This window comes from Cavia porcellus, unplaced genomic scaffold (assembly GCF_034190915.1).
Source record: "Cavia porcellus strain 051 isolate PalLab524CR breed Dunkin Hartley unplaced genomic scaffold, mCavPor4.1 scaffold_1, whole genome shotgun sequence".
In the NCBI taxonomy this organism is placed as follows: Eukaryota; Metazoa; Chordata; class Mammalia; order Rodentia; family Caviidae; genus Cavia; species Cavia porcellus.
The window spans coordinates 27,744,809-27,768,086 of record NW_026947484.1 but is presented as its reverse complement, the minus strand read 5'-3'; the positions used below and the strand labels follow the sequence as shown (position 1 = coordinate 27,768,086).

At 36.6% G+C, this 23,278-nt stretch overlaps 1 protein-coding gene across 9 annotated transcripts in view; it reads left to right on the top strand.

Moving 5' to 3' along the window:
• The window catches only part of Hectd1 (HECT domain E3 ubiquitin protein ligase 1), a 96,280-nt gene that overhangs the window by 11,501 nt on the left and 61,501 nt on the right, over positions 1-23,278 (top strand). For all 9 annotated transcript variants that reach the window (XM_063260417.1, XM_063260240.1, XM_063260474.1 and 6 more), the window contains exon 3: positions 19,903-20,137. In XM_063260417.1, the coding sequence (XP_063116487.1) occupies positions 19,903-20,137 (235 nt within the window). The remainder of the gene's footprint in view (positions 1-19,902; positions 20,138-23,278) is intronic.

Sequence of the window (23,278 nt, the reverse complement as noted above, 5' to 3'; positions counted from 1 at the left end):
TGGAGACTGACACAGGAGATTGCATTTCAAATCCATCATGGGCAACCTAGTATCTTAGTGAGAGTCCCTGTTTAAAAATTAAAAAAACAAAAAAGACTGGGGATATTGCTCAGTTCAAAAGCCTTATAGGATTTGAACCCTTGTGCTGCTCCAAAAGCCATTCAGTAGACATGTGTTGAATGAATTGTGGCCAAGTTTGTGTGTGTATTTTAACTAGGGAAAATCAAGCTTTACATTGCTTACCATGCCTTATGCCTTTTTGTTGGAGAGAGAAAATTATTTTCAGCTGCTATAACAGTAGTCATTTTTACCTCAGGAATAGAGTCAAGGCTGGGAGCAGAGGCAAAAATCAAATAAAAAATGAAATGGGTCAATATATATCATTTATTATCTTTTTTATTTTATTTATTTTGGTACTGGGGATTGAACTCATGACCTCATGCTTGCCAGGCAGGTGCTTATATGGCTGAACTATGTTCCCACCCTGTCATGTTTTGTTTTGTTTTGTTTTGTTTTGTTTTTTGGTCTTTTTCATTTTTTTATTGGTACCAGGGATCGAACTCATGACTGCCTGCTTACAAGGCAGGCGCTTATGCCGCTGAGCTAAATCCTCAGCCCCTCTGTCATTTATTTATTTATTTTTTTGTCTTTTTCCTTTTTATCGTACCAGGGATCGAACTCATGACTGCCTGCTTGCAAGGCAGGCACTTATGCCACTGAGCTAACTCCCCAGGCCCTCCTGCCATTTATTTATTTATTTATTTATTTAATTTTTTTAAAAAATTTTATTTAAGGAGAAAAGAAAAAAAAAGCAGAGAAAGGGTACAAGTTATACAGATTTGCAGAAAAAAAATGAACAGTAGGAAATCACTAGTTAGTGGATTACATACTGTCATCTTAGAAATAATTGTTCAAGTCACAAAATTAAAGCTTGTAAAGTGGACATTCCATCAATGATACTGCAAACAGTTCTGTTCAATGATCCAATAAAACTCTGTGATATCATATTCTATCTTATACACTTAAATATACATGCAGTTATATAGTTTAGAGCACTTTCTTTTCCTCTCTTTTGTACAATGACTATTACACATTTTGGGTTTCATTGCTCTCACTGTTCTTATTACTTTTTTGGAAGAGAGTAAAACCAAATGTGACATAATAGAACAGAATCGGTCAAGTCAAAAGGGTGGACATAATAGATAATGTGAAAACATAATACAAGGTGATCAACAATGGTTACCATAATGCCTCCCGCTATCTCTAATAGAATTGCCTATACCATTAGTTATAATACAATTGAACAAAACAGTAAAGAACAAAACCGACAAAGCCAAACCATTGGAGACATTGTAGGTCTTCAAAAGTAGATAAAAGTCAACGAGAATGGGTGTTATAATGAATCTCATTATCTTCACAGCTGATGCCTAAATTTTCGAACCTGATACTATCCAGCAAAACAGAATAGGGGAACATCAGTTAAAAACCAGATGGTGAGAGTAATACAGGGCTTTAAATCGAGGTAATGGAAAGTCAAAGTGGGTTACTATAATATATCCTGCTATTTTTTTCCTTTAATTAAAAGGATAAAAATTTTTTAAAAAGTATTAAAAAAGTAAATAATGGAGTGGAGATTGAGATAAAAGAGGGCGTAACAACGAAACAGCACAGATCAAAACATAAACCATTTAAGCAGAATAGTGTTTCACCACCAGATAATCCTGACCTAAAAGTAGTTACCATATTGTCTCTTTCCTTGAAATCCTTGAGTACAACTTCGTATACTGTAGCATTAAGTATATCAAAACAATGTAAAACTATTTAAGAGAATGACAGCATTACAGAGTATTTAGAATCGACTAACAGAAAATGAATAATGGTTTCTGTATAATCTCCTTGTCTTTAAAAGGTTTTTGCTTATACTATTGTACATAATAAAATCCAGTAAGATACAACCTATTTAGACCATTGGAGACAGAAGGACAAAAGCTAGATGAGACTTCAAAACAAGATGATACTATATCAGTATTACCTATTAAGATGTCATTTTCTCCAAAATAGCTGTTCCTATCATCCAATCTTCTCTGCCTCATTTCTGTTGAGCTCTTATTCTGTCAGTAGCTGTCAGTTTGTCTTCTTCACTTTGTTCTCTGCTCCATTAGTCGTGGCCTCCACTATTTCTGGATTCTTTGTATTTTTCTTTTTTTAGAATATCCTGCAATACTCTCTGTAGAGTTGAATTGGTGGTTGCAAATTCCCCCAGTTCCTCTTTATCCTGGAAGCACCTTGTTTTCCCATCAATTTCCAGGGACAGTTGTGCAGGATATCTCAATCTTGACTGGAGATTATTATCTTTCAAAGCTTGAATTATTCCCCCCCACACTCTTCGTGATTTGATGGTTTGTGCAGAGAAATCTGCTGTAATTCTGATGGGTGCTCCCTTGTAAGTGGTCTGTTTCTTGTCTCTGACAGCTTTTAATATTCTGTTCTTGTATTGAATTTCTGGAATTTTTATTATTATATGCCTGGGTGTTGCTCTGTTTGGGTTGTAGGTAGCTGGGGTCCTGTATGCCTCATACATCTGAGTATCTTTACCTTTTGCTAAATTAGGAAAATTCTCCTGGATTATTTCTGTGAGTAGCTTTTGTAGTTCATTTGTTTGTGCCCCTACTTCTTCTTTTATGTTCTTAATCCTTAAGTTATGGATCCTCTTATCATCTTCTTGTCTTTGTATTATTGCTGTTTGTTTCTTTGTTATTTTTAAGAAGTTTTTCATTTCATTCTCCCATATTACAGTTCTGCCCTCCAGTTCAGATAGTCTGTCCTTAGTTTCTTTCAAGCTGTTATGCCAGTCTTCGATAGACTTCTTAGTTTCTTGGTAGTCCCTTTGAACCTGCTTCACGTATTCTATGCTTTCCCTGTTTTCTCCATCAAACAATTCTCCCCTCTTTTTCTGTTCTTCCATTCCACCATCTGTTTTTTCTTGGGTGGGGCTTAGCATTTCTCTAACTATTTTGCATACTTCTAGCTTCAGGTCGTTGATAACTTCATTTCTGAATTGGTCTATGAGGCTCTCTATATGGTGCTTTATGTGTATTGGTGCGGTGTCCGCTATTGCCTGTTTCTCAGAATTGGGGGCCGAGGAGCCTTTCTTGTTGTTGCCTCTTCCCATATTCTCTGTTCCTTATATATGCAAGCTTATATGAGAGGCCCAGCTTCTCTCCCTGTCAGCCACAGCCTGATCGAATTGCGCCGGTCTCACCGCTGCGCACCAGGCAGCCTACGCGGGGGCCCGCCCCTCCCGGCCTCCGTCAGGCTCTGCGATTTGGGTTGGGCCAGCCTATGGGGTCCGCCGGCAGTGTCATGCAGGCCAGGCACTTTTCACCAATCCCGCCCGAGAGGGGAATGTGTGGCTGGAGTCGCCAGCGCGCCCTGCTCCCGCAGGACTGCTCGGGCCCAGAAAGTCCGCTGGAGTCAAACTGTGGTGGAGTGTCAGTTTCTCTCACTCACCTCGCCACAAGTCAGAACATGCCTCCCTGCCCGTCCTGTTTTCGACTCCGTTCGCAGACTCACGTTCTCAGAGTTTCCGCGCGTCTCTCTCCTTGCCGAGCTGATATAGAGGCAGCCAGCCACCGCGCGGCGGGAAACCCAAATCGCGGCTTCCAATGGCGCAGGGTCCAGCCTCAGCAGCGAGACTTTTCTGTTCCTGTTTTAGCACCAGGATTGCATTCCAAGTTGGTTTCTCTCAGCCGAGTTCGTTCCTGAGTCAGCAGAGCATAACTCCACCTGCTTATGTCTCTTTAGTCCGCACCATACCTGGCTTCTGAGCCTAGTTTTTCAGAGAGCCTCCGGTAGTTGCTGTTATCTGTCTACCATGTTCTCCCGGAAGTCCCCTGTCATTTATTTTTAAGAAACTAGATTTAGTAATTTTTTAAGTGAAACTTTTTAAGCTTTTAAAGTATTCCATTTACAGACTGTATTTGATAAAATATCTCTAAAGTAGTGTCTTTTTTTTTGAGTCAGGGTCTCACTATGTAGTTCAGGCTGGCATGGATTCACTGTGTAACCCAGGTAGGCCTCTAACTCGCCGCAATCCTGTGGCCTCAGCATTTTAGTGCTGGGATTACAGGCACATACCACCACACCTGGAATGTCCTTTGTTTTTTAAAAAAAATTTAATTTTTTCATGTTAGCAGTCTTCTGAAATCATAGCCCAAGTCCAACTAATGTCTGGAAAAAGGGATATGGTAGTTTTTTTTGTTAGGGGGTTCGGTATCAGGGATTGAACTCGGGGCCTCACGCTTGCCAGGCAGGTGCTTATGCTGCTGAGCTAAATCCCTGGCCCAAGGATATGGTAGTTAAAGTACAGAAAATATTAGCATTCCCAGGGAAAGTTTTTCTGTTTAAAACCACATGAACATAGTTTTGGTTTAAAAAAATTTTTTTAAGTTACTAGGCTATATATCAAGACAGTGTCTTCTCAAAAACATTAAAATAAGAAAAGATACTTCCATTTCTGCATTAGTTAGGGTTCTCCAGAGGAACAAAGTCCATAGAAAATGCATGTATAACTATGAAAGGGCGTGGAGGCTTATAGGATCAGAGGCAAAAGTCCAAAATAGTCATTTAGGAAATCAGATGCAGGAGACTCCATGGTGACTGTCTGCAAGATCAGAAGTGGAAGAAGCCTCAGTGGCTGTGTGCATGCCGGTCAGCTTAAAGAGATACACACCATAAAACAAGAGGGATCCAAGAATGTAGCAGTATTCCAAGGTCAATGCCTAAAATCTTCACTGTAGAGTCGACAATGCAAGTGTGCATTGGAAGGTTGAAGAGACTAGAGACTGATGTCCAGTGGCCATAGCAAATACTGCTTTCTGCAGAAATGGGCACAGTGGACTGGGATATAGGTCAGTGGTTCAGCGCCAGCTTGGCAAGCGCAAGGTCTGAGTTTGAGTCCTGGTCCCAAAGAATGAAAGAAGGAAAGAAAAAAAGAAAGAAATGGGTATAGTTTGTTATCTTTTTATTCCATCTAAACTATGAGGCTGTTGATTGAGACCACGCACATCCAGAATGGGTCTTGCCTTGGTTTGCTGGTCTACATGTCACTCAGCCACAGTCCTGCCCAGGGCTGTACTTTATTAACCTGCGAGGCATTTCTTCCTTTCTTAATTTCTTTTTTTTAATCCATTTTATTTCATAGAGAAAATAAAGCTTTAAAACACGTCAGTCAGGGCAATAATGGTATATGCATTGCACATTATCATCCCCAAATCATTCTCCAAGAGCACAAGACATCTGCATTCAGTTATCCGAACAGTACCAGCACAAATCTTTCTCTTCCGTGAACTCAGAGAAATCAGGAATAGAACTATCTTTGATATAAATATATTTTTACACACAAATATACATGTATATAATGTTTCTTTCGGCTTCTCACAATAGTAAGATAATACAGTGTCTTACTACAATGGAAGTGTGACTTATTTCATTTATGAATGTGCTCTCAAATTTTATCTATATACCTATCAAAGTCTCAAGTTTATCCTTTTTTATGGCTGAGTAGTACTTAATTGTATAAAGTATCACATCTTTTTTTATCCATTTCTCAGTTGATGAGCATTTAGGTTTTTTCCAAGATCTAGCTATTACAAGTTAATGCTGCTATGAACATGGGTGCACATATGTTGCTGTGGTATGTTTTTAATTCTTTTGGGAAGATACCCCGAAGGGGAATAGATGGGTTGAATGGGAACTTCAGTACAAGTTTTTTGAGGAATCTCCACACTGATTTCTACACTCTTACTAGCAAGAATCAGTTTTGTGGAAGACAATTTTCCCATGAACTTGGGATGGGGGTGGGATGGAGTAATGGTTTTAGAATGAGTCAAGCACATTACAGTTTTTGTGTATTTTCTTATATTATATTGTAATATATAGTGAATAATTAATACAACTCACTATAATTTAGGATCAGTGGGCTTGTTTTCCTGTGACAGTCCCGTCTAGGGGTGGTAGAAGACAATGGCATGTGGCATGTGTTGTTTATGTTAAGTCTACCCCATAGTCTTTTTTGTTGTTGTTTTGTTTTGCTTTGTTTTTTGTTTTTTTGAGGCAGTGCCTCACTATGTAGTACAGTTTGACCTTGAACTTGCATATAAATATATACAGTCTAGGCTGGCCAGAAACTCATGGTGATCTTCTGTCTCAGCTTCCAGAGAGTTGGGATTATAGGTGTGCACCTCTGTGCCTAGCATAGTCTCATTTTCATTGTTGTCACTGCAGAGAACTCTACAAAGACAGGATGTTGAAAATGGAAGCAGACTTTCAGTACTTTTGTGGCAATCTTAGGATATTCTATCTTGACTTTAATTCAGAACACAGTAATTTTGAAATGGTCTCAAACATGCTTACAATGTCAAACAGTTGATCCTTTTCTAATATGACCAAAGTTCATTCATTTGACTTATTTCTGAATTGGTTATAGATCCATTTTTTTCCCAGTTAGAATGTCTTTTGTGGTTGCGAAGGAATGCTCAAACCTTTGAAAGCTGAAATAGGGCATTGTGCATCAGGCTTGGAGAAAGAAGGGATAGTCTGTTTCAAAATCTCTGATAATATTTTTTTTTTTCAACTCATGACCTTGCCTTTGCCAGGCAGGCGCTTATGTTGCTGAGCTAAATCCCCGGCCCTCTGATAATATTTTTAAAACATACCAAAAAATTCTAATGTTTACTCATTATCACCATATTTCCAGTTTGGCTTTGAATCTCCTTTATCTGCCAACTTGAACAGAGTTGTCATTTTCTTCTGAAGTGACAAATTGAGTTTGGTAAGTAGGTTGAATAAGTCATATGAGTAAGCAAGATTTGTGACCAATTCTTTGTCACTGAATTTTGCTGCCAGTTGTGACTTGAGGGGTGTGTGTGTGTGTGTGTGTGTGTTTAAGAATCTTATTGTGTAATTGAGACTGGCCTTGAATTCATGACAGTTCTCCTGCCTTGGCCTTCTGGGGTTGCAGGGATGCACCAACCACACCTGGCTCTAGTGACTGTTTTTCTAAAAGAGCTCTTCGAAATGATTCTTGAAACTCAAAAACTGGCCAGTGATTTACCCTTAGAAAGCTATCTCAGTTCTGTGTTTAAGACGTGTGCTGTGTGTTCATCTCATAGAGTTACATGAACAGATGGTAATTAAGAGTATGTATTTTTATGTAATTGATTTTATTTTGCAGGGTTTTTTTTTGTTTGTTTGTTTGTTTGTTTTTTTGTTTTTTGTGAATAGAGTTTTGCTATGTAGTTTAAAGTGGCCTTGAACTCACAGGGTAGCCCAGGCTGGCCTTGAACTCATGGTGCTTCTGGCTCAGCCTCCCAAATTCTAGAATTACAGGTATGTGCCATCATGTCTGGCTTGTAGTTGAGTTTTTAAATTTTTTAATAGTTGATATTTTTAATCATATACTCTAAAAAGTTGTTAATTCAGGTGACACTTTTTGGCTAGCTAGCATTTCTCCATGTATGACACAGTACTCATATTCAGAAGTGACTTTTTTGATCTGAATTGACACCAAAAGCCATACATTTGTGCCATCTCCTCTGTTTTTGCATATAGCAACACAAAATGACCAGTTCATTTTTCCTATTGTGTAGTCATTCAGAGGTTTGAATAGTTCTTCAGCCATGGTATTGATTGTCAACAAAGGTGCATATAACATATCCTCATGCATTTCTTCCTGAAATATGTATATTGCACAAAAACAATTATTACGTTAACAAAAATAGTTTGGTCAATCTGGATTGTGTGCCACAGTGATTCATTAATTCTACCAATTGTGCCTGAGTATGGCTTATATCTAGATATCCTCTGGTTGTCTCTCAGTATGGCATGTATTTAGATGTCCCCCCAAGGATATAATTAAGGATATGCTGCTGGGATTAAGTGTACCACACTCTAGGTATGGTGGCATCAGTCAGTAAGGCATTCAGCCTGGGTAGAATGTAAAGGGACAGAGAGAAGGCTGTTGCTGTTTCGCTGCTTGCTTTTTGTCTATGTGCTTTCTGTCTACTCTTTGATGCCCCTCTGCCATGTCACCTTGCCTTGTGGAACCAGCTGATGATGGATTGAAACGTCTACAAACTGTGAGCCAAAATAAACCTTTCCTCCTTTAATTTTGGGTGTCAGGTATTTTTGTCTCTGCATTGGGAAAAATGAGACATTCTCTATTTCATCAATTTGTGTAGTTAGAGTGCTAGCTAGTTAGAGTGCTAGCCAAAAGAAGAAAACATGCCACCTTTTGAACTGTGGCCTCTCCTAAAAATTCACAACACATGTCCTTAGTAACAGTCAGGATCCACTGTTCACAAATAGTGAAGAGCTTCTTAGCTTTAGCAATGGGTTAGACTCTTAAGAAGGCTCTCAATGCAGAACTTGTCCTGCGTGTTTATGTGTTTTCTTTTGAAAAGCTTCAATGATGCTGGGTGTTTGCCATGAAGCAGTTTTTAATGTTTCATGGTTTTATTGATAACTGGTTTTAACATATTTATACAAAGTGGGCTTGGAGAATATAAATCACCTGTTACATTGAACCCAGAAATTTAAGTAAAACTCTTGGTATTTTAAATGCAGTCTCATTTTTGTTTCCAATTTTAGAATCTTCTGTCTTGTCGTTGGGTTTTTTCTCTGTTTTCAAACTGTCCAGTGATATTTGCTGTTTACTCATTTTGGGTAGTTAGCTTGCCAAAACAGAGGCAAGTGAGCATTTCAGGAAAGAAACATGGATGAAAGTGGTAAATAAAACAGTCCCTGAGCAGATTAAAGTGTTGAATTTTGACTTAAAGTATGCTGCCACCAGATGTAGCTATACAGTTGAAACACATAAACTCACATGCCACCAAAGAGCCTGCAGCTAATTGTCACTGATAGGGTTTTCATATGAGTTTGTAAGCAGTCGATTTTTTATGGTCTCTGCACAATCAAACCTCACTGCTAATTTTTTTTATTGTTGTTTTTTGAGACAAGATCTTGCTGTGTAGTTCAGGCTGACTTTGAACTCACTGTGTAGTCAGGCTAGCCTCAAACTCGTGGTGCTCTTCCTGCTTCAGCTACCAGAGTGCTGAGGTTATAGGTGTATATTACCATGCCTGCTTCTGCTAATGTTACTTGGTCTTTATAGTCACTTCTGAGGGCTAGCCTCACAGTTTTCAGCTCTAGTCCAGATCATTAGTCATTATATTCTTTTTTTTAAAAAATTTTTTGAGACAGGCTCTCATAGTTCAAGCTGGCCTTAAATTTACTTTGTAACCCAAACTGACGTTGAATTCTTGTGATAATCTTCCTGCTTCAGCCCCTTGAGTGCTGGGATTACAGACATGCACCACCATACCTAGGATTTTGTTTTTAATTTAGTATATTGCATTCAAATTTTACCTACACAACTGTTTTTGTTTTTTTTTTTTCTTTTCAGTACTGTGGATTGAATCTAGAGTTTTTACAGTAAGCTGCATCTTTCTCCCCATCCCTGTTCTAATTTTAAAACTGGGTCTCATTAAGTTGTCCAAGCTGGGTTTGAACTTGTAATTCTTTTACTTCACCCTCCCACAATGTTGAATTTAGAGGCATTGCCCCCATGCCCAGCTTGCTGTTTCAGTAGTTCATTTCCTTTACTCACTAAGTGATACTCCATTTAATGGATGTTATGTGTTTATCTATGAGAGCATGTTTGGGTTTTTCCAGTTTGAGTGATTATGAGGAAAGCTACTATGAATATTAATTAGTGTACAGATTTTTATGTGAATATGACTTTTCATTTCTCCTGAAATGCTTGGAGATAAATGTGAAAAGATGTAAGAACTGAAAAATTTCATGTCGACATGCAAAGGCCATAGAATAACCAAAACAGTTTCAATAAAGTACACAATTGGAAGCTGGGTGTGGTGGTGCATACCTGTCATCCCAGCACTTAGGAGGCTGAGACAGGAGGATTACTGTGAGTTGGAGGACAGCCTGGGCTACATAAGTGAGTTCAAGGCCAGCCTGTACTACAGTGAGTCCCTGCCTCAAAAAACAAACAAAACAAAAACAAAACAAAAAAATCCCAAACAAACAAAAAAGGACTGACTCAACGTATTTTAATATTTACTATATAGCTATAGTAATCAGGCCACCAATGTTGATATAGACAAATAGATCAAACAGTACAGTTTAGACATAGACATATATGTATATGGATAAATGGACAAAATAAGTTTAGTGAAAAAAGGATAGTTTTTTTTTTCATGGTGCAGGAACAATTGGGCATGTATATACAACAACATTCGATCCACATCATTCAGAAATTAATTCAAAATCATAAAGATAAATATAAAATATAAAACGAACTCTTTTTTTTTTTTTTTTTTTTTGTCTTTTTATTTTTATCGGTACCAGGGATCGAACTCACGACCGCCTGCTTGCAAGGCAGGTGCTTATGCCACTGAGCTAAACCCCCAGCCCCTATAAAACGAACTCTTAAAAACTCTGTGATCTTGGGTTAGGCAAAAAGTGTTTAAAATAAACAACAGAAGCACAGTGCATATGAGAGTAATTTACATGATTGAATTTTTTTGTACTACTAAATTTCTATAGTAGATATAATTTTATTCAGGGCATCTAATTTTTCTTGACTGAATTTTAGTAGAATGTCTTATTAAAAATTAGTCTATTTAGATTAACATATATATAGAGCTTGTGGTCTATCTTTCTGTCCTTTTCATATTTGGTGGTGTATATAATGATATATTCCCTTTTCATCCTCATATTAATAATGTTTCTTTTTTTATGGATGTGTGTGGTCCTATTTTTTTTTTTTTTTTTTTTTTTTTTTTTTTTTTTTGGTGGTAGGGTTGAACTCTTGACCTCTCACTTGCCAGGAGGTGCTTATCCCACTGAGCTAAAATCCCTGCCCCTGGTCAGTCTTTTTTAAGATTTGACTTCATTTGTTTTCTCTCATTTTTTTTTCTATTTTAGGTTTCATTGATTTCTGTTAATTGTTTTCTTTGATTTTGGGTTTAAAGCCACCCACTCACATCCTACTTTTTGTGTTTGTTTTGTTTTTTGAGATAGGTCTTACTACTTTTTTTTTTTTTTTTTTTTTTTTAGTCTTTTTCCTTTTTATCGGTACCGGGGATCGAACTCAGACTGCACACTTGCAAGGCAGGCGCTTATGCCGCTGAGCTAAACCCCCAGCTTCCGAAACCTTAAGCTTTTATTGCCATAAATTTATTTTCTAATACTAATCAGTTGTAGCCTATAGATTTTGATATTATATATTCATTTAGTTTGTTATATTTAAACTTCTTCCTTGAAGTTTTTCCTCCTTTTGGTTTGTAGAGTAGTTTCTTTTTAAGGTTTTTTGAGGCAGGTTCTTGCTAGGCATTCTCGATTGACCTTAAACTTACCAAGTAGCTTAGTCTGGCCTCAAACTTGTTGCAATCCTGCTTCAGCCTCATAAGTACTGTGATTTCAGGCATGTATCACCATGCCCAGCTGTTAAGTTTTATTTATCGCCCAGGATATATGAATGGTCCATATCACACTTGAGAAGATTGTGTGTTCTGTTGTTTTAGAGGGGAACTTTCTGCATCACACTTAAGTCAGAATGATCTATCATGTTCAAGTCTGTGTCTGCATTGCTTTTCTCTTTGTCCTGAGGGTCATTGAGAGAGGAGATTGAAGTCTCCTGGTAATATTGATTTTTTTATTTCTTTCAGCTTTTCTTTTATGTGTTTTGAAGCCCTGTTAGTTGTAGTCAAGAGTATAATATATAAACACTACAATTTACTTTTTGTTGTTGTTGTACTGAGATTTGAGCCTAGGAGCTTCCAAAAGGCAGGCAAGTATTCTGTCACTGAGACTCTATTCTCTGTACCTTTTATATCCTTTTTTGGTTTGATTTGGTTTAGTTTGGTTTTCCAGATGGCCTCACTGTAGGCCAGGCTGGCCTTGAACTCAATATATAGCCTAGGTTGACTAAAACTGAGCAAGCCTCCTGCCTCAGCCACCCAAGGCTGTCATGATGCCTGGCTTTGTACTTTTCATTTCTTAAGGTTTTTGTTTTTGTTATTCTTACTATTTTTTATACTTTATGTTCTTTGTTTAAAAGTTGTTTTCTGAATGTTCACATTTACCTCATGGAGTGTATTTGGTGTAAAGTCTTATAATTCCTACATCTTGGTTGTGTTTGGCTCACATCTGTTGATTGTCTTTTTCCTTTTTCTTTTTCTTTTTCTTTTTTTTTTTTTTTTTTTGTCTTTTTTGAGATGGGGTCTTACTATGCAGTTGAGGCTAGCCTTGAGCTCACTTTGTAGCCCAAGCTGGTCTCGAACTCACAACAATCCTCCCACCTCAGCCTCCCGAGTGCTGGGATTACAGGCGTGAGCCACCATGCCTGCCTGATTGTCTTTTTCTTTGTTTGTTATATTTTCCTGATTCTTTATACTTCAACACATTTTGAATTGTACCTGGATATTTGGAACTTAAGAGACTCTTGGGTTTTAAAATGTCCTTTTAAGAATGTTTATTTTGGGGCTGGGGATTTAGCTCAGCAGCATAAGCACCTGCCTTGCAAGCAGGCAGTCATGAGTTCCATCCCTGGTACCGATAAAAAGGAAAAAGACAAAAAAAAAGAATGTTTATTTTGTTGTTTTGCCTTACTAAATAGTCAACCTTGTTAGATTTCTGTTAGCTTTCTCTTACTATGTCTATGTGGTGTCCAATGTCATTCCAGTTTTCACAGTCTTTGCTGTGTCATTTGGGTCTACTCTACGCATATGTTGCTCATGATTTAGTCTGGGACTCAAAAAATTTTTGAGAACTGCTTTTTGGCCCCAACTTCCATAAGTGCATCTTGGAGGTGTATTTGGGACTTGTATCGTGAAATCCATTTTTAGTTCTTTTTCTTTCCTTAGTTACTTTTCTCGTTGTGAGATAAAATAGCTAACACACAAAGTTAAAAGGGGTAAGGTTTATTTAACTGTGAGATAAATCAGCTTGTTCCAAGGCAGGGTGTCGTGGCAGACAGGCATTACAGAGGAAAAACAGTTCAGGGTGGGCTGAAGGTAGCAAAGCAACAAGGGATGACCATAGCTCTTTCTGTCCTTAATATTTTGTCCAGCCAACTCAGGGTAGGTAGCACCCCAGGCCTTAGTCTTAATGCTCTTGATTCAAACATTGCATCATGAATCAGTCCCAGTGTTACACACTCTATATCCAGCCACCTCTGAAAAAGCTCCACCTGTGACCACGTGAGGCTTGGGGAAACATCTAAATACAAGCCTATATTGGGCCCTTCCAAATCTTTCACCTCCCAAGAATCCTTTTCATTGATCTTGTGGTTAGAAAACTGAGACTCTTGAAGTTTTCACCACACTCTTCCTTCATCCTTTATTAATTTCATCCCTCATTTGTGCTGGTAGAATTCTGATACTTGGATTACTTTATGGGTGAAAGTGGTAAGAGAAAAGAGATTTAAAAAAAAAAATTCTTCTCATGCTTTTTGAACCACTGGCTCTCCTTTTCATATTTTTCCTGGGTTTGAGGCATGGTAGTCTCCATTGCCACTAGGCATGTATCACTCAGGATTAGTTTGAGACTTGTACCTCTGGGCCATTTTTGGCCTTTTTAGGAAGTGAAAACCTAGGAATTTTTCCCATATCCACTGGCTAATCATAGCCCTCTCAGTTTCTGTTGTGTATTTCTGCTACATAGTTTGGGGATTTGGCATAACCAGGGATGTTTTAGCTCTCTATCAACATGACAGAATACCTGAGAAAAACAGCTTGTAAGAAGAAAAGATTTATTTTGGCTGATGGTTTTAGAGGCTTCAGTTCATGGTCACTTGGCTCCATTGCTTTTGGGCTTGTGAGCAGAATGTGATGGGGAGGTCATGATGGAGCTCAGCAGCTTACCTCACCATGGTTAAGAGGCAGGAAAGGGAAGGGGCTGGTGTCCCAACATTCCTCTGAAGGCTACTTTCCTAACAATCCTGTCTTCCACTAGGCCCCACCTTCCCAACACTGCCACCTCCCAACAGCACTATAGGTTGGTGACCATTTTAGCCCTTCAGGGACATTCTAGATCCAAATAACTGCAAGCATTCAAAGCCTGAAGAGAAAAGAGGAAAGGGAAAAAAACAGCACTACCACCTTGAAATTCACTTCCACTGTCCCTCTGTTCTAGGCTGCTTCTCAGAATCTTGCTTTTTTGTTGTTTGTTCAAGGTTTTTGGTTGTAATTAGGTGTGATAGACTGTAATAAGCTTACTCCATGTTGACTGGCCCCAAAGTTTAAATTTATTTTTGTGCGTGACTAATTATGTATATCTTTGACTTAAGATGAGGTTCTATCCCAGTAAACCTATTGTTAGTTGAACATAACATAAGCAAAAAACGTATTTAACACACTCAACTAGCAGACATTATAGCTTAATGACATAACACATTATAGGGATTGTTCACCCTTGCGGCCATGACAGAGACTGGAAGATGCTGTAGCTTGTTGACAATGCCAACTGTCACAAAAGAATGTTGTACTGCATATTGTTAGCCCAAGAAAAGGTCAAAGTTGACACATGATCGATTTCTACTGAATATATACTGCACAATATATATTGTGAAGTCAAGAGTTGTTTCTGGTTTTGTGTTTTTAAAAAATTTTATTTTTTATTAGTATGTTTGTAGTATATATGATTGCATTACTCCTGGAGAGCTGGTTCATATACATGACATATCTTCTTTTTTTTATCCCTTTCTCTCATCCCCTTTCCTTCCCTTAGTCCTTTTCCCTTTCTAGTTTTAATTTTGTTCTTTGTTTATATATTGGGTTTTTCACATAAGAGAAATTGTCTGATTTTTAAACTCATGGGTCTGATTTATTTTAGTCAGCATTACTATCTCAAGGTACATCTGTTTTCTTACAAATGACTCAAGTTTATCTTTCTTTATGGCACAGTGTAAGTTGGGGGCCATCTTTTTCTGTTTCTATATATTGAAAGCCATGAATGCTTTCAATTTGCGCTAGTTTTTTTTCAGTATTTATTTGTAAATCCTATTCCCTATAGTGAGATCTGGCTCATTTAATCTATTCCCCTGCACAGATGCTCTCTTCACGTTACCTACCGCTCTGATACCCTGTGCCACAGTGATCTTCTGTCTGCTCCCTTAGGCAGCACCAGTGCTAGACATATCTGTTATGTGGATGTTTAAGAGGCTTTTTTTTTTTTTTGGTACTGGGGTTTGAACTTACAACCTGGTATTCACCTGACAAGTGCTTTGAGCCACTGAGCTAAATCCCCAGTCCCAAAGAGGTTATTTCAGTAGTCTATAAAAGATTTTGAAGTTGATTTAGAATAGGGTTTTAAAAGAGATTATGGAGAGAAGTGAAAAAATGTGAGATATATTTTAGAGGGCTTAACTGATGGGACTTAACCAGAGGGTTGACTGTATAATGTTAGTAAAGTAGAGAAAGAATCAAGGATGGTTCTCAGGTTTCTGGGTCCTTGATATATATGATGGAAACTGGAGACTAGAGCACAAATCAGGAGTTTTGTTTTGAATGAATTCATTTTTATATGCCCATGGTAATTCTAAATGAAGAAAATGAGTTGATCTGGGGTGGAGATAATGCTTAAATTTTTTGAGATGCTCTTGCTTTGTGGTGCAGGCTGGCCTTTGAACTAACTGTGTTGCCCAGGCTGGCTTCAGTCTCATGGCAGTGCTCCTGCCTCAGCCTCCTAAGTGCTTGGATTACAGGCATGCACCACCTTGCCTGGTTACTTGAAGAGTTTTTATGGAATGTGAATAAGACTTTTACCCGTGGTATATAAACTAAAGGAATAGCTTAGATAATCAGAGACAACATAGGAGAGATGAGAAGGGAATCTTGTAGTGAAAGCCAGTGTAAAAACTAGAGGAGCCAAAAGAAAATTGAAGAAAAGATACAAAATAATAGTTGTTGGTGGTGAAAGAAATGCAGAAGTGTTAACAACCGGAAAGCTCAAATTGAATTCAAAGATCAAATTGAGTTATGTAGTAACCTAACATATCTGTACAAAAAGTGATAGTAAGAAATTCCTTAACAAACTGGGCATGGCAGCATACACCTAGAATTCCAGCACTCTAAGGCAAATTTGGGCTACCTAGTAAGTTTAAGATCAGACTCTTACATTAGGAGATCCTGTTTCAAAAATAAATAAGTAAATAAAATTTCTAACCAGTAATTGAAGAGTTGGTTTATAATCTGACATGTTTATATTATAGTGATTAAAGCAGGAAATCCAGGAGAATACAGATTAGGCAATGACACTTGTTAGTAATATGTTTTAGGTCCAATATGAACTTTTTGATAGTACAACTATATTTTGAATTATTGTGTACTTTAGAATTAATTAGCATAGGCATATTTTTCTGTATCTCTTTGCTCAAGTTACAGTTACTTGTGTCATTGAGGTTTTGTAATTGACTTTTTGGTCTGAACAAATGTCAATCTGTTTTTTTTTTTTTTTTTAACTTTTTTTTTTTTGTCTTTTTCATTTTTACCAGTACTAGGGATTGAACTCACGACTGCCTGCTTGCAAGGCAGGCGCTTATGCCGCTGAGCTAAATCCCCAGCCCCGTCAATCTGTTTTAATTGCGAACTATTGCTAGCAGTTTTGTACTAGTGTTCTTAAATTTTTATTTTTATTCTTTTCTTTCTCTCTCTCTTTTTTTTTTTTTTTGGTAATGGGAATCAAACTCAGGACCTGGGACTTGTCAGGCAGGCACAGTGCCACTGAACTACATTCCCAGCCTGTGTTTTTAAAGTTTTAAAAAGTTTTTTTTTAAAACTGTATGTATATCTTATTTTCACTTGAGTAATATCCTGGTAACCACTTAACATTTTTCTCTTCAAAGGTTCTGAGTTTTAAAGTGACTAGTGATGATTTTTTTTTTACTTTTTCATATGTAAACTGTAGTTATTTTTCTTATTTTATTGTTACTCTTATTTTGCACAAAGAATCTCACTATATAATTTAGGCTGGCCTTAAACTAAGCCAGTCAGGCCTCAATATCTTCCTGCCTTTGTCTCTCAAGTAGTGGAATTAGAGGCATGTACTACCATGCCTGACAGTTATTTTCTGTTTAAAAAACATAATTTTCAAAAATTCAGCTGTGACACACTTGGCTTAAATCAGTTGTTCTATAATAGTGACATTCACACAAATGAAATTTGTCTAATCTAGCTCATTACTGATTACCTTTCAGATTGGCAATTGATATATGCATAATAGAAGCATATAGTAATGTGGGCTCTTCCTTGTGGTATTGTTTGTTTTGACAGGATCTCACCATCATGCTGGTCAAACTCATAATTCTTCTGCCTTGGTCTCAAGTGCTGGAATTATAGGTGTATGCCACCACACCTCATTTAATGTGGGTTCTTATTAGCAAAAATCACAAAAGAGAAAATCAGTATTATGTAACTACTTTCATAGGAATATAGAAGACAAAAATGTAGTTCTATTTGAAGGTTAAATAAAAATTAGTTATTTCATGTATTAATATATTATAAAGACCTTCTTATTGTTGAAAAAGTAACTCAGGGTAAGAAAGCAATTTTTTTTATTCCTCAATAGCCAAAGTACAACATGTTTTGTATTTCTTTATACTTGTATAAAATAAGGAAGGTCTTATGTATTATGTAAACCATTTTAGTTTTTCTCTTAGGAATAAAATTAATCACAGTTAAAATGGGAACATGAGGTTAGAACTTTCTCATTTTCAAAAAGTTTTTTTTGTGATGCTGGAGATCCATCAAGGTCTTTATTAAGTGTTCTATCACTAAGCTACATCCCCACCCCTGTTGGTTTTCCTTTTTCTTTTTTTTGTACTAGGGATCAAACCCATGACCTGGTTCTTTAACTGTACGTGTTCAAGAGATTCTTCACATTTTGAGATACACAGCAGGAACTAATATCATGCCCAAATTAGCAAAAACAATGAAATATAGGAAGTTTATAGATTTCTCTTAACTTTTTTTTGATGTGTTTATACTAGATATAAAAAGATAGATGAAAATTTTTCTTTTAAATATAAATCCTAAAAAAAATTGGTAACGGATCAAACTCACCACCTTGTGCTTGCCAAGGAGGCACTGTGCCACTGAGTTATATATCTCTGGCCTCCCCCAAATATTCTTGTCATTTGATGTGAGAACTGTCAACTTCATTTTATTCTTTGAATGTAGCTATTTCCTAAAGAAGAAGCATTACTTTTTTTGGATTATGTTCTTCTGTAGTATTAATACTTTGACCATGTTTTTTCCCCTCATTTTACTATAGATGAGTACATACCTGATAAGGAGAAAACAACAATATAGTGCTTAAGATTCTGGTATGCTAGACATTCTTGTGGTCTTATATAGAACTAGGGGTAAGCTCTTATTACTTGGCCTCAAACCATTTGATTTTTATTTTAGGGGGGCATCTGGGGTGGGGGTTCCAGCAATTGAATTCAGGATCCCATGGTTTCTGGGCAGGCGCTGTGCCACTGAGCTAACTCCTTGGCCCTAGCATTTTATTTTATTTTATTTATTTTTTTCTTTTTATTGGTACTGGGGATCGAACTCATGACCGCCTGCCTGCAAGACAGGTGCTTATGCCACTGAGCTAAATCCCCAGCCCCTAGCATTTAATTTTTAACCTGGGAATTATTATTATTATTTTTTAACCTGGGAAGTCTACAGGTGACTCTTTTATCATGGGTTGCCAGTGTGCTGTCTAATAAAAACCAGTTATGTTTAATTATTGCTCCAATAATATTTCAGCTGCTGGATCCCTAAGTTGAAAATTGAGTGTGTATAAAAATAGATTTAGAAAGGCTGGGAATTTTAGCTCAGTGGCATAAGCGCCTGCCTTGCAAGCTCATGGTCGTGAGTTCGATCCCCAGTACAAAAAACAAAACAAAACAAAACAAAACAAAAAAAGATATAGAGATACTTAGATGTGTACAGTTAATTTTAAAAAGTTTCTAAAGGCATGGGAAATACTTAATTGAACACTCTAAAAATTGGAGGAAAAATAATTCTAAAATATTAAAGAGCATTGTGTTAATCTTTGAAGAGTTAGAATAATATGTCATGTAACAGATTTCTGTGAAATGTAAATGTTGGTCTTTTATATGTTATGTGTTAAAATATATCTTATTGGTACAACACAGATTCTGTTTTTGATAAAACTCTTATATAGGTATATATAACAGGTATTAGACTATTTATAGCTGTTGAAGTTAGTTTAAAATGAGGCTAGGTACTGAGCTAATGTCTAATGTATATGATTTTTAATGTGTATAATTTAAACCTTTATAACAACCAAATAAATCAAGTATTGCTTAGATATTTGCTGTGCAAATGAGGAAACAAAGATCATACAGTTGCTGTTTTCTGTTTTACTCTGGTCTTTTAGACTCAAAGGCAGTGCTTGTTCCCATAAAACATGAACTGGATCTTATCTGATATAAGTAAGGGAATAAATACATTAAAAATTAAAAAGTGTGTGCTTTGATTTTATAAAGTTTTGGGAAGGTGAAAGTACCACTTAACCATTTGGGGAAGTTAGGGAGGGTTTTACAGATCAGTTGATGCTTGAGCTGAATATTGAATAAGAATTTTTTTAGAACATGGTTTCAATTTAGTGCTGTTACTTTAAACTGTTTCTATCTTGTTATTTTCAGTAATGATGAAGTTTGCACCTGAGTAAGGGAAACAAAAATTGTGGAAATATTACCTAATTAATACACATTCAGATAGTCTTTAACAATCTATGCTAGACTTTTAAGAATTATTTTGTTAATATTTTATTTAGTAATCCAAGGTATGACTTCTTTTATTACAGATGTCCTCCTCGTACTTTCTTACCAGCCCTCTGCAAAATTTTTCTTGATGAAAGTGCTCCAGACAATGTGTTAGAGGTGACGGCCCGTGCCATAACATACTACCTGGATGTATCTGCAGAATGCACCCGAAGGATTGTTGGCGTGGATGGAGCAATAAAAGCACTTTGTAATCGCTTGGTTGTGGTTGAACTTAATAACAGGACTAGCAGAGATTTAGCTGAACAATGTGTAAAGGTAAGTATCATTTATTATCCTATTTGAACATCATTTAGAGACTAGAAGTACATTTTATTAAAAAATAAAATTATTCCTGTCAGTCTTTTAATATTAAAAGTGATTGAGAACAGTGAAGATCACAGCTCTTTGGGGGCATCAAAGGAGGTGTCTTGTAAGGCTTGGAGTAAGAATCATCTATGAGTAAAAATTGTCAGCCACCAATACACTTTGCTGTGCTGCTTAAATGCTCTTTAGTTCTGGTAGTGACTGACATTTTGAGATGGGTTATTCATGATTTTACCCAATGTTATTTTGTATGAAAATATTTTTAAAAAAATTTTAGGAGATTAATAATGGTCAATATATTGATGCATTATCTTCAAAGTAGTTGCTCAGATTATAAGATATAGGCATGAAAAAATGGTCAGTGAAAGCACAATTTGTTCTTTTTTGATGAGCTAACAGATTAGTAGTATATTTATCTTGTCTATATATGTGTGTGTGTGTGTATATATGTATATGTATGTATGTATAAAATGTTTTCCCTTTTTTTTTTCTCCTTTGCTCTATCCCAGTTGTTTTTCCCTTTTGAGCAATTTCTTTCCCTTTTACTTTCACAATGTTTATTGCACATTTTGTGTCTTTAATCTTTCAGTTTTTTTTAACATTAGACAACATGATGTTTATATATGGGAGTCTGATTTATTTCACTTATGAGTATGGTCTCAGGTTGCATCTGTTTACCTATGAAAGCCTCTAGTTTATCCTTCTTTATAGCTGAGTACTACTCCATTGTAGAAAAATACCACATCTTTTTTACCCATTTTGTGGTTGATGGGCATTTGGGTTGTTTCCAAGATTTAGCTATTACAAATTGTGCTGCTATATACGTGGATGCACATATAACGCTGTGATGTGATGTTTTCATTTCTTGTGAGAAAATACCCAAAAGGGGAATAGCTTGATTGAATGGGACCTCCACACCTAGTTTTTTGAGGAATCTCTGCACTGATTTCTGGTGGAGAAGGGTTTCTTCTCCCCTACAGCCCAGTAGCATTTGTTATTGATTGATTTCTTGATGATATCTCTTCTTTTCTGGAGTGAGATGAAATCTCAGTGTTATTTTAATTTGCATTTCTTGAATGGTGATGATTTTTTCCTATATTAATTTGCCATTTGTATTTCTTCATTTGACTAAACCTCATGCAGCTTTAAAAGTATCTGCACAATAATTTATTGAAACTACTTGGCAAATGCATTTCTGTGTGTGTGTATAATTTTTTTTTTTTTTTTGTACTATCTGTCGAACTCACAACCTTGTGCTTGTCAGGCAGGAGCTTTTGCCGCTGAGCCATATCTCCAGCCCTTTTGTTTTGTTTTTGGACATGGAATCATACCATGTCACCCAGGCTGGTCTTGAATTTCAGGCTCTAGTGATTGATTGTCCTACTCCAACTTCTTAAATACTGGGACAACAGTTTGTGCTTGGCTGTGCTTTTTTTTTTTAATGATTTTTCTTTATTCTTTTTATGATTACTGTTACTTTACTTCAGTGGTTCTCAAAAATGTTTATTTCAGGATTCCTTTACAAAAGTCTTAAATTATTGAGGTTCTTTAGAAGTCTTTGATTTTGTTAATTCATATTTACCATATTAGTATAACTAAGACTTCTTTCATTAATTTCTCTTAAAATACATGTTAACATGCACAACAATTTTAATGAAAAATAATTTTCCAAAACAAAAGAAAATTAGTAAAGAGACTGCCATTGTTAGGCATTTTTGGAAACTTCTTTAAAGATCCCTGGCTTTAAAAAAAACAAAAACAGAAGCAACCTCTGGCTACAATGGCTAGGTTTTCATATCTTGTTTACATTCAGTCTGCTGCAATATCACATCTCATGGAACTTCTGGAAAATTCTGCCCCATATTCTGAGAATGAGAGTGAAACAGACTTTCTTCTCTCTCCCCTCTCCTCCCTTCCCCTCCTCTCCTCTCCTCTTCTCTCTCTCTCTCTCTCTCTCTTTCATTTTTTTGGTACCAGCAGTCGAACTCAGGACCTTGCTCAGGGGGGTCTGTGCTTCTGAGCTATATTCCTGGCCCTTTTTAGTTTTTAAATCTATAGTTGAAAGATCCAGTACAATTTACGTTTTATACACGTTTGCCAATTATTAATATTTTTTCTTTTTCTTGCTCTTTACTCTTTCTTACTTCTTCCTCTCCCTCCTTTTGTTTTCACTGAACCTTTGAAAATACATTGCAGACACCATGACACTTCATCCCTAAATACGTTAGCATGTTTTCTTATCTATCTATCTATCTATCTATCTATCTATCTATCTTTCTTTCTTACTTATTTATTTATTTGTAGCAGAATTGAACTCAGGACTCAGTGCCAGGCAGGCACTTGTGCTAGTGAGCTATATCTCTGGCCCAGGATCTAAACCTGTACAGTGTTTTTTTCTTTTTTCCTCCTCCATTACTGGGAATTGAGCCCAGGGCTCATACTGAGCGACATTTCTTTTTTTATTTTTATTTTGAGGCAGTCCTGCTGAATTGCTTTTTAAGTTGCCTAGGCTCAAATTTGAGATTGCTCTGCCTCAGCCTCTTGGAGTGCTGACATTATAAGAATGCACTGCTATGCCTGACTTACACATTTCATATTGTTATTATTTTTATTCTCATTTAATGAAGTATAGTTTTGGTTTTTTTTCTTCCATGACACTGATCTTTTTTGAAAGTCTAGGCCATTTGTCTTATACAATGTCCCACATTCTAGATTTGTTTTTTTGTTTACTATTGGTAATCCACCACTTAAAAACCAGAGCTCTTTGGTTTGACTAGATTATCCTTCAGCTGTCTTCCTATTTATAGCCAATCTTGAAAGAGTACACAAGACTTGCACTTACTCTTCAGCCCACTAATATCAGTGCTGTTTTTCATTCTCTGTAACTGAAGATCATTAGCTGAGCATGGCACAAGCTTGTAATTCTAGTTATTCTGCATGCTGATGCAGGAGAATTGTAAGTTTAAGGCCCTGTCCCAAAATAAAATTTAAAAAAGATGGGCCGGAAATTTAGCTCAGCGGTGTAAGTGCCTACCTGGCAAGCGTGAGGTTATGAGTTGATTCCCCAGTACCAAAGGGGGGAAAAATTAGAAA